At 39.1% G+C, this 13,339-nt stretch overlaps 1 protein-coding gene across 1 annotated transcript in view; it reads left to right on the top strand.

Annotated features, from left to right (window-relative positions):
* Window positions 1–11,432, top strand: part of PERP (p53 apoptosis effector related to PMP22) — a 16,735-nt gene extending 5,303 nt beyond the window's left edge. The window contains exons 2-3 of the mRNA XM_029223301.1: window positions 6,408–6,548; window positions 10,763–11,432. Of these exons, the coding sequence (XP_029079134.1) occupies window positions 6,408–6,548; window positions 10,763–10,989 (368 nt within the window). The 3' untranslated portion in view covers window positions 10,990–11,432. The remainder of the gene's footprint in view (window positions 1–6,407; window positions 6,549–10,762) is intronic.
* Window positions 11,433–13,339: the final 1,907 nt, after the last annotated feature.

Genomic DNA, 13,339 nt, shown 5'->3' with positions numbered 1-13,339 from the left:
TATATATATATATATATATATATATATATATATATATATATATATATTGGAGTATAATTGCTTTACAATGGTGTGTTAGTTTCTGATTTATAACAAAGTGAATCAGCTATACATATACATATAGTCCCATATCTCCTCCCTCTTGCATCTCCCTCCCATCCTCCCTATCCCACCCCTCTAGGTGGTCACAAGATAGCATCTTTTTTATTTTTTCAATTATGGTCTTGTCCAGTTTTCAGTTCTGCTTGTGTATGACATAAAGAACTTTATAGAAACAATAGGAAGGAATCTGACAAAATCTTGTATTAATGGGTAGGGCTTTCTGTATTGTTCATAGATGAATCCTTTGTTCTGGAAAGGAACCATCCTCTACTCTAGTTGGGTGACAATTTGGAATCTGCAGGGCACTGAGTAAGGGGCTAGGCCACAGACTGTTTTGGTCAATGCTTGGTGCCCACATGTAAAGCTACTGAAGAATGCAGCAAATCCATTAAAAGAAATACTAATTTGGGTTGAAAAAGTAATGACAGTCTCCAAAATGTCACCCACGATATAGCAGTAGTGCTCTCCTTGTCTTAAAATAAAAGTTTTGTTTATTTTTTCTTTTCATAAGCTTAACTTTGATTTATGGTTTCTAGCTTGATATTCAAGGTATTTATTTATTTTTACTTTTATTGCTCTTTTCTTCTCAGTCGATCTTACTGGTCTTTTCCCAGCTGTATTTGCCTTGTAACATCATGTTTTAGTATATAATCTCTGGAAAAACGTATAGCATTATCCCTCATACAAAAAACTTAAAAACATTTTTTAGAAAAAACTCAGAATTTCATTAGTAACCAGTGAATGGTTTCCATGTTGTTGACTTAATGTTGAATCTTTGCAAGCAATAGCAAAATCTGACAAGCCATTCATTACCTAAATGGATCTTTAATGAATCTTATCTAAAAGTGGATTTATAATGTTGCTGGTTTCTTTGATAACATAAATTTCTTCAAGTGGTACTTAGAAAAAATAAACTTAGGACAGAATAAATTACATATATATATGAAACACCGAATTGATCTTCCCTTAAGGAAACAAAACAAAAAACAACATCCCTGCGCAGAAACTCTGTTTACCTGGAGTGCAGCATGCTTTTGTGGTCTCAATTCAGAGAAAGATAATTGACAATGACAATCCTTCCCCAATCCCCTACACACACACACACACACACACACACACACACACACACACACACACATTCTGCTTATTTGAATTTAATGATAGTATTTAATTGAATTTAATGATTGGCAGTAACCATGAAAAAAATCTATAGAAATGAGACTATAATTGACCGTAGGTCACATACTGAAAGTTACACGCTCCTTTTTGGCAGTGCTGCAATCTGTTTTTATAAGATTAATCATCTATCTTAGTTGTTCTCAGATTTTAGTATGGATGTAAGAAATACCAGTAAAATGCGGATTAGGAAAGGCAGAAATTTAGTGTATAAAATATTAATGAAGGACAGACTTGTCTTCAGAATAGATGAAGATGGACTGTCTTCAAAGACCTGAGGACCATCTGTTGATGTTGAATCATGAAAGAAGTAGCTTCAAGATAAGTTTTACAAATTGATGTTTTTCCATTGAGGCTGGTAAATAGGGTACAATTTAGACCAAGGTGTAATATAAAAATATATAGTTCCCAAAGGGTTGGGTAAATGTATAGATATTAGACTCATTCTGGGTGATTAAGGGAGACCAAAGGCACTTAGCCTACAGATTTATCTTAAGTTTTCAAAATGTATGTCATGGAGAATTGCCATGTTGTTAGTCTACATGGCTGTTGGTTCCCTTCTCAGGCAGAATATTGGGCTGGAAGGACCCTGCTCAGACCTGGTAGGATCCATCTCATCACCTTACAACAAAATAGTCATTGACATGAGGCAGCAGATTGCCTTCCTTGTTATCCATCAGTCAGGACCTTCAAAACCATGTCAAGATTTGTATCTTTTTTTTTTTTTTTTTAGTTGATACCTCATTGTAATTTTTTTTTTACATCTTTATTGGAGTATAATTGCTTTACAATGGTGTGTTAGTTTCGGCTTTATAACAAAGTGAATCAGTTATACATATACATATGTTCCCATATCTCTTCCCTCTTGTGTCTCCCTCCCTCCCACCCTCCCTATCCCACCCCTCCAGGCGGTCACAAAGCACCGAGCTGATCTCCCTGTGCTATGCGGCTGCTTCCCACTAGCTATCTACCTTACGTTTGGTAGTGTATATATGTCCATGCCCCTCTCTCTCTTTGTCACAGCTTACCCCTCCCCCTCCCCATATCCTCAAGTCCATTCTCTAGTAGGTCTGTATCTTTATTCCTGTCTTACCCCTAGGTTCTTCATGACATTATTTTTTTCTTAAATTCCATATATATGTGTTAGCATACGGTATTTGTCTTTCTCTTTCTGACTTTCTTCACTCTGTATGGCAGACTCTAGGTCTATCCACCTCATTACAAATAGCTCAATTTCGTTTCTTTTTATGGCTGAGTAATATTCCATTGTATATATGTGCCACATCTTAAATGATAGTTAAGTGAATCAATGTGGGTGTTTCCACTCTCAAGGAGCAGGTTTTACACGGTCTACTTCCAAGGCAGCCTTCCTCCAGACAGACTGTTGCTTAACTTTCCATTTTGATTTTCTTTAGACTCAGCATTTTAAATAAGATGCTAATTGAGTTGATTTAACATAACGTAGGAAAATTTCTTAAAATGATCTGTTCATATTTACATTCACCTGTTGGTTTTAGGTTAGGTGAATTGGCTTACTATTTCTTTTATTTAATTCCTTTCAAGTACCTGAAACTAAATGTAAATTACACCTCAGCGGTAATGTCAGCGGAAGCAGTAATAGCAATAATCTAACTTTGTATTAATCTTCCTCAAATAAACAGGCAAAATGATTGATGTTACTCTTTATAGCAACATCATACATAATTTATTTAGCTATACTTTAAAAACCTTAATCTGTGATTGTCAAAGTTTGATTACTAAATATGTTCCCTGTTAGGATGCTTCTCCTGTTTTTATTGAAAACTCACATTCTGCTATACAACTGATCTTCCTGTTTGCATTCCTCTGTGTGGCTTATATAGCTGTGTTGCCTTTTCATTGAACAGTTTCAAACATGTGAACTCACCTTAAAAGGAAAACTCAGTGTCTGCTTATTGGAATTTAATGATTTTATTTAATTGAATTTAATGATTGGCAGTAGCCATGCAAAAATCTACAGACATGAGACTGTAATTGACAGTGGGTTACATACTGAAAGTTACATGCTCCAGCTATTTTTATAAGAAGATTAATCATCTCTCTTAGTTGGTCTCAAACTTTAGTATAAATGTAAGAAATACCAGTAAAATGCAGATTCCTTTCCAACTCTGATTCAGTATGTCTGGAGGGATGCATAGGAATCCATACTTTTTTTTTTTTTTTTTTTTGCGGTACGCGGGCCTCTCACTGTTGTGGCCTCTCCCTTTGCGGAGCACAGGCTCTGGACGCGCAGGCTCAGCGGCCATGGCTCACGGGCCCAGCCGCTCCGCGGCACGTGGGATCTTCCCGGACCGGGGCACGACCCCGCGTCCCCTGCATCGGCAGGCGGACTCTCAACCACTGTGCCACCAGGGAAGCCCGGAATCCATACTTTTTATAAGCACCACTGATGATTTTGAGTCAGTGGTTTATGGGCTAGACTTCGAGATGGTCTGATTAATTAATGTTCTTTCCAAAGCATGGTCCGTTTTCTCTGGAAAGTTACCTTACTCGAAGGACAAGGCAAAAGTGGGAAAAGAGACTTAATCTCACATTTTGGCTTTATCCATGTCTATTTTAAAATAAAACATTTCTATTTTACCTTGGTCTTACTGATCTCATGGGAAGAGAGCAAGACGTGGAGGAAAGTAATAAAAATTATAAACATATAACTAGGCCCACTCAGGTACTGTCATGACGCCATCCTGACCAGTGCCACTAATTTGTGTGAAAACATGGTATTTGAGCATGTAAAAAACATTGAGCATGTGTCATTTCCTTAATTACCTATTATACCCCAGTCATCCCTGAATCTAGATGAAGATTTGGAGGGAGTGTGGAGGCTAGAGAAGGGGACAGGGGAGCTCAGCCCAGGTTTGTCTCTAATAGTTGAAGATGTAAACATGCAGTGGAGAACTGAGGAAGAGTCTTCATGTGACAGTGTAGAACCTTGAGAACGTTGAATAAAGTGAAAACTTGAGGTACTGGAGAAAGTCATCGGAATACATGAGGACATTTTTGAACAGAGAGGGCTGGAGAATTAATAGCTCCATGACTTTTCACACAAGAGCTCTCATCCTCACCGTAATCTTGAAAGAAGGCATTTTAGCCTTGGTTAACAGAGGAGCAGACTGACAGTGGCTAATAGGTAATAGAGGCAGGGTATACATGAGGGCAAGCTGGCTCCCAAGCCCTTGTTCTTTCTGCTAGTCCTTAACTTTGTCTAACACTGACCAGTCCAATGACCCCAAATTAAGTCAGGATTTGTTTGCCAGCCAAGCTCGGTTAAAGCTGGAGCAAAACCAGTGCCGAGGTACACGCAGCTCTCCTTTTCAAATGCAATAAAGAGAAATAGGTTAAGGGTGCATGTTCATCCATTAATGAATGAGTGGGTAAACATAATGTGGGCTATCCATACAATAGAATAATTATTGGTCATAAAAAGGAATGCAGGGCTTCCCTGGTGGCGCGGTGGTTGAGAGTCCGCCTGCCGATGCAGGGGACACGGGTTCATGCCCCGGTCCGGGAGGATCCCACATGCCGCAGAACGGCTGGGCCCGTGAGCCATGGCCGCTGCGCCTGCGCGTCCGGAGCCTGTGCTCCGCAACGGGAGAGGCCACAACAGTGAGAGGCCCGCGTACCGCAAAAAAAAAACAAACAAAAAGCAAAAAACAAACAGAAAAGCAGTCCTAATCCATGCTGTTCCAACATGGGTGAACCTTGAAGACATTATGCTAAGTGAAAGTGTAAGACAGTCACAAAGGCCACATAGTATATAATTCCGTTTATATGAAATGTTCAGAATAAGCAAATTTATAGAGACAGAAAGTAGATCAGAAGGTGAAGGAAGTGGGGAGGAGAAGGGCACTGCTAACGGACATGGGGTTTCTCTTTGGGGTGATGAAAATTTTGGAATTGAAAGTGGTGATGGTTGCACAACCCTGTGAATGGAGTGAAAACTACAGAATTGTATGCTTTAAATGGATGAATTTTCTAGTATGTAACTTATATCTTAAAAAAAAAGAAAAAAGAGTCCTGTTCTGGATTCAGACAGTCTGGAAATCAAACTTGGCTGCCAGCTGTGTGGCTCTGGGCAGGTTATCTGGACTCTCAAAGGCTTAGTATAATCTCACTTCTAAAATAGAAATGATAACAGAGTGTGAACCTTAAAAAGTTATTGTGAGGATTCAGGTTGCTAAGGCATGGCGGGTTCTTAGCCCAGTGCCTGGTACAGAGCGATTACTTCCTACATGTCAGTTACTGCCTCTAGAGAGAAGGTTGTGTGGGAAGAGATTTTACGAATCAGGGCAGTTTGAACAATAAGAATGATTGGCTGGAATCCTTAGCTTGGGAGTCATGACTCTTCTTTTCCCACAGGGGCAGAGGAGAATGACCCAGGGCTAGAGCTGCCCATGTAGATCTTCAAACCTAGAACTCAATTTCCACCTCATCCTTATTGTTTTTAGGGCCCATGTCAATAATTGAGAATTATTGTGCAATAAATTCTGAATACTTCACAAGTTAAAATTTAGAAATGTTGTTTGCACCTAAACTTGTTATAAAAAGCACAGCTAGCTACTTTACAATTAAATTGTTTTATTTTATATCTCTGTCTAGTCATACGTACTATGAGTTTTCAGTAATTATTTTTGCATGGGACCAAACCTTAATATGGAAAAAAGATCCTTTTAAAGGTATTTGAAACAGTTCCTGAAGAGATTGTAATTTAGATTGTTCCATAGTAAAAATGTTGTTTATTGTGGTCATGTTATAGTAGAACTTGAGTGACTCTTTTAAATATACCTGTTTATATGCCATTTTATTAAATGAGATACAGTTTAATGTAGTTTACTTTTCATTTTGGAGGTATAAACATTTGCCCCAAAACTGAGGGGATAAGGCATTACTGCATATCAGTATGTTAATGTCCTACCTATGAATTGCCTATTCTTCCCTTAAAATATGGAGATGCTTAAGTATTGTCTAAAGAAAATCTGTTCTTCCACCCAAATACAATTAGTAGAAAGAAAAAAAAAAACCCATTGTTGCTTTGATAAGTAACTTTTAAATTTGGCTTGTCTGCCTTACTAATTGCTGTTTCTTTCTTATAGCGTGGGGAAAGGCAGTTGCCGCCATGCTCTTCTGTGGCTTCATCATCCTGGTGATCTCTTTCATCCTCTCTTTCTTTGCCCTCTGCGGATCCCAAATGCTTGTCTTCCTGAAAATGATTGGAAGCCTCCTGGCCCTGGCTGGTAAGACTGTGCGCCAGCAATCCTTTCTTCCTATCTGCAGGGGACATCAATATAATAATGTCCACGCCACAAAGAAGATCTCTGACAATACAGTTCCTGATCTGTTCTCGGAAAATGTGTCACCAAAGGCAGAAGTAACAGAGGAGAGATGTATTTTAAGAGCTGGATCCCTTTTATCCTCTGCCTGAGACAGCGTTCCATGTCCCCCATCCAAGTGAGGAAGGTTGTCACTCTACCTGCTGGTATCTCTTGTAGATGACCCCATGCCCTTGACACCCCTGCCCCGAGGGACCAGGGTTGGAAGTGCAGTGTCTCCATAGTGGTCCCAGGCTGGCCTCCCATGAGCCCCATGCCTGAGGGGACTGGAATGTCCCTGAACCATTGCACTTGTTGAAGGTGTTCTGCAGTCCTAGGATGTGGTGGGTCACAGAAGGGTTTTCTGCAGTGGGATGGGGGATCTGGGAGGGGCCAGATCTGGAATTGCCTCTTTGCAGCTTAGAGCCAGGGTTGGGGGATGGGAAACTTAGTTATGCAGCTGGGTGGGGCTTGGAGGGATCATTTATTAAGGGAATATCAGAACTAGCAAGAATCTAGAGGCAAGAATTATTTAAAATTTTAGGTGGGCACCTGGCAGTAGGGAAGTCTGCCAAAGGAGCAGGACCCCAGCCACAGAGCTGGATTTAGATGCAAATCTGGATTTCCTGAGGAGGGGAAAGAAGAAGAAGATGCTGATAAGGGCAAAGTGAGGCGGCCATAGTCCATTTCTCAAGCTACTAACTTAGGCTCATGGAACAAATGCTGAAGTCCAGCCACAGACCTGGGGTATAAATACAAAGTGAGCATACGGTTTTGGAAACAAGTCAGAAGCCTTGTAACTAGAGGGGTCCATAGGATCAAGCCTGAGCCTGAGTGGGACTGCTGTGCGCAGGGTTCCCTGAGTACAAAGAAGGTGATGGCAGGATCTAGGGCAGGATAAGTGAGGAGCAAAAAGGCCCTGGCTGGGAGGAAGGAGGTAGCCTCCGAGAACCAGCCAGTGCAGGTCTAACCGTCCCCTGTACATTTAAACATGTCTCCTGATTCAAAATAAAGTTTACTTGAGTGTTCCTCATGTTTCAAACTTTGCTTTTGGAATAATATTTTAGAATCAGAAATGGCTAGGAATCACAAAACATATGAAGAATCTTGTTGAATCCTCCCTCCACTTTTATTTGGTGTTTTGTAGTTCAAATTTACAAGACCTTATCAAAGAAACAATTTGATGTAGCTTCCTATCACATGTCTTAGAACACTAGGTAGATGCCTATATAAATCACCATTAGAAATAACACTATGGCATTAACGTTCATTGAAGAATCCTTTATGACCCATCAATTCCACTTCTAGGTATATATCCAAAAGAACCAAAAGCAGGGATTTGAATAGGTACTTGTACGTCCATGTTCATAGCAGCATTATTCACAATAGCCAAAAGGTGGAAACAACCCAAGTGTTCAGCAGCAGATAAATATATAAACAAAAGGTAGTCTATACATACAATGGAATATCATTCAGCCATAAAAAGGAATGAAATTTTGATGTGAGCTACAACATGGACGGACCTTGAAAACGTTATGCTGAAAGAAATAAGGTAGATACAGAAGGACGAATATTTTATGATTTCACTTGTATGAAGTACCTGGAATAGGCAAATTCACAGAGACGGAAAGTCGATTGGAGGTTACCAGCAGCCGAGGGGAGGGGGAATGGGTACATATTGTGGATGTTGGAAGTGTTTTAGGTATGGATAGTGGTGATGGTTACACAACATTGTGAATGCATTTAATGCCACTGAATCGAACACTTAGCAAATGGCTAAAATGAGAAATATTACGTTGAGTATATTTTACCAAAATTAAAAGAAATCGTAGTAAAACTCTTCTGTCCACCTTAACCTTAAAACATTAAGATCTAGTAATCGCCATCTCTAGCTAACAGGGTTGCAGGAGTTATTGTAAAAAAAACTCGCTCTGGTGAGTTTCGATAGATAAACAGCTGAACTGTCCTGCTTAACCCCGTGTTCTCATTTTACAATTTAATTCTCCCCTTCTTCAAAGTTGGACAAGTGGAATGGGAAATGTTTAATAGAAAAATAAAAAGCCTAGAAATCTCAGTACATTTTTAGTGGTAATAATGTTGAATAAGCCCTACTTGAATTTTAAGATATATTTCATAACAATTCTTTTTAATGTGATGTATATTATTGGGTTAAAATCAGAATAATTGAACACCAATACAATTTAGATTTTGTAAAAATTGATCCAAACCATTACAAGAACTTTGTGTGATGAACCAAAATGGGTAAATAACAATGTTTAACATTTATTACTAGGCATATTAGAGAAAAATGCAGAGACGTGTTCCTTTTGTGTCATACACAATGATTTGCAGAAAATGACAAACTTAACTAGTGAGAGTTTATTTAAACTAGACAGAAAGTGGGACTTCCCTCGTGGTCCAGTGGGTAAGACTCTGAACTCCCAGTGCAGAGGGCCTGAGTTTGATCCTTGGTGGGGGAACTAGATCCCACATGTGTGCCGCAACTAAGAGTTCGCATGTTGCAACTAAGAAGACCACATGCCACAACTAAGAGTCCGCATGCCACAACTGAAAAAAAAAAAAAGATCCTGCATGCCACAACTAAGACCTGGTGCAGCCAAAATAAATAAATAAATAAATAAATATTAAAAAAAAATAAAGTAGACAGGAACCAGAGAAATATCTAAGATCTGCACTAAGATTGCCTTTCATAAGTTGCCAAAGAAGAACATTTTAAGTTGGGAAATAGAAGCAACAAATCAAGATGTGGAAACATCTACAGCCTTTCTAGTAATTAAAAAAAAAAAAAAGAAAACTAGTTAAGGGTATATCTGTGGAGCTAGTAGAAAAAAATTAAGGTGAAATAAAAGTGGTGGCGAGGACTGTTCCCTCCCTGACATACTCCTGGGAGCTCAGCCAGCTGATCCCTCTTTGTGAAGAGTAGCGTCTGAGTGTCACAGAGCTAAAATCTGCTTATACCCAAAGTCATGGCAATGCACATACTAAATACTAGGCAAAAAAATGCATAGCATAGCATAGCATAGCATGTGTATACTCATTAGAGCTTTATAGAATTAGGCATGTTCATTGAAAAAGACTACAAAGTAGATTTAATAAATTCCTTTTATTTTTAAGCAATGTAAATTGTTAATACATGATTAATAATAATTGTAATAATGTGACTCATATCAAAGAGTTTAGAAATTTTTTTGACATATGTTTTCCTTCCCGTATCTTCCCTTTCACTTTTTTTTTTTTTTTTTTTTTTTTGCGGTACGCGGGCCTCTCACTGTCGTGGCCTCTCCCGTTGCGGAGCACAGGCTCCAGACGCGCAGGCTTAGCGGCCATGGCTCACGGGCCAGCCGCTCTGCGGCATGTGTGATCTTCTTGGACCGGGGCACGAACCCGTGTCCCCTGCATCAGCAGGCGGACTCTCAACCACTGCGCCACCAGGGAAGCCCCCCTTTCACTTTTTAAAGCACTGTGGTTATTCCCCTCTTTTGCTTCTATTTCCCCAGAGGCTGGAATGCTCTTCTTCCTCTCCTCCATCTCTTCATTTCTATTTATTCTTCAGATTCCCCCTTCCTCTGCAGGCTTTTCTTCTGATTCTCCCATTGATCATTCGCATCACTGATTCATTGTTTTATTTAGTCATTTATTTATTGAATGAATATTCCTCTATCTGTGTCTGTGTGTGCATACACACAGACATATGTATATGTACATATGTTTTATTTTGCTAACACTGATAATATTAACTTATGTTTGGCACAGGAAAAGCAAAGATGAAAAAGTAGGCTCTCCTCTACCCTCTTGCTTCCTATTGCACACCACAATTCAGCACGCTTTAGTTTAGTATATATAATGCTTACATAGGTACATGAATCTCTAATTTTCTGTCTGTATTTCATATACTCAGTATTCTACTCAGTGCCAGGTATCTCTGACACACAATATTCAGTCATCTTTTTTGGCTTATGATTAACTAGACTCCCCCAGCCCCTTTTATCAGCATTATTTAGGTGGATTTAATACTTATTTTAAGGCAAAAATGTTGTGGAAGAGGAAATAATCTGTTGTTACCATGCATTCATTCATTCATACATTCATACGTTGTATTTTTTTTTCCTTCCTTTTAGCTGTGTTCCAGATCATCGCCCTGGTAATTTACCCTGTGAAGTACAACCAGACCTTTAACTTGGCTAACAGCTCTGCTGACATTTACATCTATAACTGGGCCTACGGCTTTGGGTGGGCGGCCACGATTATCCTGATTGGCTGTGCCTTCTTCTTCTGTTGCCTCCCCAACTATGCAGATGACCTGCTGGGCAATGCCAAGCCGAGGTACTTCTACACATCTCCCTAAGGTGGGGAATGAGCAGAAGAACATCACTGCTGCTGAGATGGATTCCAGAGAAAGAAACTGTTTCCCCCGGAATACTCTGAACCTATGTTTGGGGCAGTGTTCATATCATTAAACTATAGTTAAAATGCTACAATACTTTGGGAGAGAATATTTCTTAAATAGTTTTAGAGTTTCATATTCATCTTTTATCTGTGATTTGTAGAGTTAAACAAGACTTACTTCTTTTAACTAATTACCTAATTACTAATATGCCAGTGTTTCCTTATATCTAGCCATACCATTTATATTGCATTTGTAAAAGAATATGAGAAGGAAACTTACGTAATTTGTAAGGTAAAAATGAGAAGGCTTCAGAGATTTGAGTAATCTGATCCGGTTTCTGTTTTTCCCAGATGGAATGAACTGGGTCTATTAAGGACTAAGGAGAAGAGGAAGATATTGGTAAAAATTGCCAGTGACCAAATATTCTAAAAGAAATGCAAAAAATAAATATTTTTTCAAACCTTCAGCTATTTAAAGAAGCAAAATCATTTCCTAAATGCATATCATTTGTGAGGATTTCTAATTAACATCATGAATAACTGATTTGGGGCTAAGCTTCCCGTTAACTTGATATGGCATCTAGGAAAGTATTCTTTCATAGCCAAAGCCTGTTGCAGTAGTAAGACCTCCTTAAGTAGTGAAATCTTAAGATGAAATTTTCTCTTTTAAAGTGGTTTGTAGGGTTGGGGTGTGGTAAAGTGCTACTAATAATTCTGTGCTGTTTGGTGTCTATATGTTCTAGACTAGGGTAGACTGGATTAAAAGGTGGATTGGTCTAATTCGTCGTAACCTCTAGGTAGGATTAGGTTGTTTAGTAAACCATTAGGAGGGCCATTCCCATCACAAAAGTAACATTAAAAGAGCCTAAAGAGAAGAAATGGCTTGAATTTTTCGTCTTAGGCTTGACCAGGCTCTAATCATGTAGACACAGCTTCTGATAGATTGCAGCTGTAATCAAAAACTCAAATACGGTTAAAAACCTGGTTTCCCTTGGTAAACAGATTAAAAATATCTGAGGTAAAACATGCAACAGGAGAATTCAGGGATGTGGGATTTCTCTGAATGGCAAATATGATATATCACATGGATTTTTAAAAAATATTTGTACTTATGTAATGGAAACCAATTCATTTTATGTATCGAATTATTATCCTGTAAGTTGTAAAAATAAGCAGTTGCAGTTTTCATTATGAATTTTTCCCAATAAACCAGGTGTTCTAATCTTGTATCTAGTTTGCAGTTTTTTTGGTTTTGCTTCTCAGCACCCCCCCCCCCCCACCGCCAATCTGAGGAAGGGGATTTCTTTTTTAACATCTTTATTGGAGTATGATTGCTTTACAATGTTATGTTGGTTTCTGCTGTATAACAAAGTGAATCAGCTATACATATACATATATCTCCATATCCCCTCCCTCTTGTGTCTCCCTCCCACCCTCCCTATCCCACCCCTCTAGGTGGTCACAAAGCACCAAGCTGCTCTCCCTGTGCTATGTGGCTGCTTCCCACTGGCTATCTGTTTTACGTTTGATAGTGTATATATGTCCATGCCACTCTCTCACTTCGTCCCAGCTTACCCTTCCCCCTCCCAGTGTCCTCAAGTCCATTCTCTACATCTGTGTCTTTATTCCTGTCCTACCCCTAGGTTCTTCAGAACCATTTTTTCCCCCTTAGATTCTATATATATGTGTTAGCATACGGTATTTGTTTTTCTCTTTCTGACTTACTTCACTCTGTATGACAGTGTCCTCAAGTCCATTCTCTACATCTGTGTCTTTATTCCTGTCCTACCCCTCCCAGTGTCCTCAAGTCCATTCTCTACATCTGTGTCTTTATTCCTGTCCTACCCCTAGGTTCTTCAGAACCATTTTTTCCCCCTTAGATTCTATATATATGTGTTAGCATACAGTATTTGTTTTTCTCTTTCTGACTTACTTCACTCTGTATGACAGTCTCTAGGTCCATCCACCTCACTACAAATAACTCAATTTCCTTTTTTTATGGCTGAGTAATATTCCATTGTATATATGTGCCACATCTTCTTTATCCATTCATCTGTCAGTGGACACTTAGGTTGCTTCCATGTCCTGGCTATTGTAAATAGAGCTGCAGTGAACATTGTGGTACATGACTCTTTTTGAGTTACGGTTTTCTCAGGGTCTATGCCTAGTAGTGGGATTGCTGGGTTGTATGGTAGTTCTATTTTTAGTTTTTTAAGGAACCTCCATACTGTTCTCCATAGTGGCTGTATCAGTTTACATTCCCACCAATAGTGCAGGAGGGTTCCCTTTTCTCCACACCCTCTGCAGCA

This window comes from Monodon monoceros, unplaced genomic scaffold (assembly GCF_005190385.1).
Source record: "Monodon monoceros isolate NGI ecotype Baffin Bay Population unplaced genomic scaffold, NGI_Narwhal_1 Super_Scaffold_15, whole genome shotgun sequence".
Taxonomy (NCBI): Eukaryota; Metazoa; Chordata; class Mammalia; order Artiodactyla; family Monodontidae; genus Monodon; species Monodon monoceros.
Note: the sequence above shows the minus strand (reverse complement) of the source record. Positions and strands in the feature narration are given on the sequence as shown.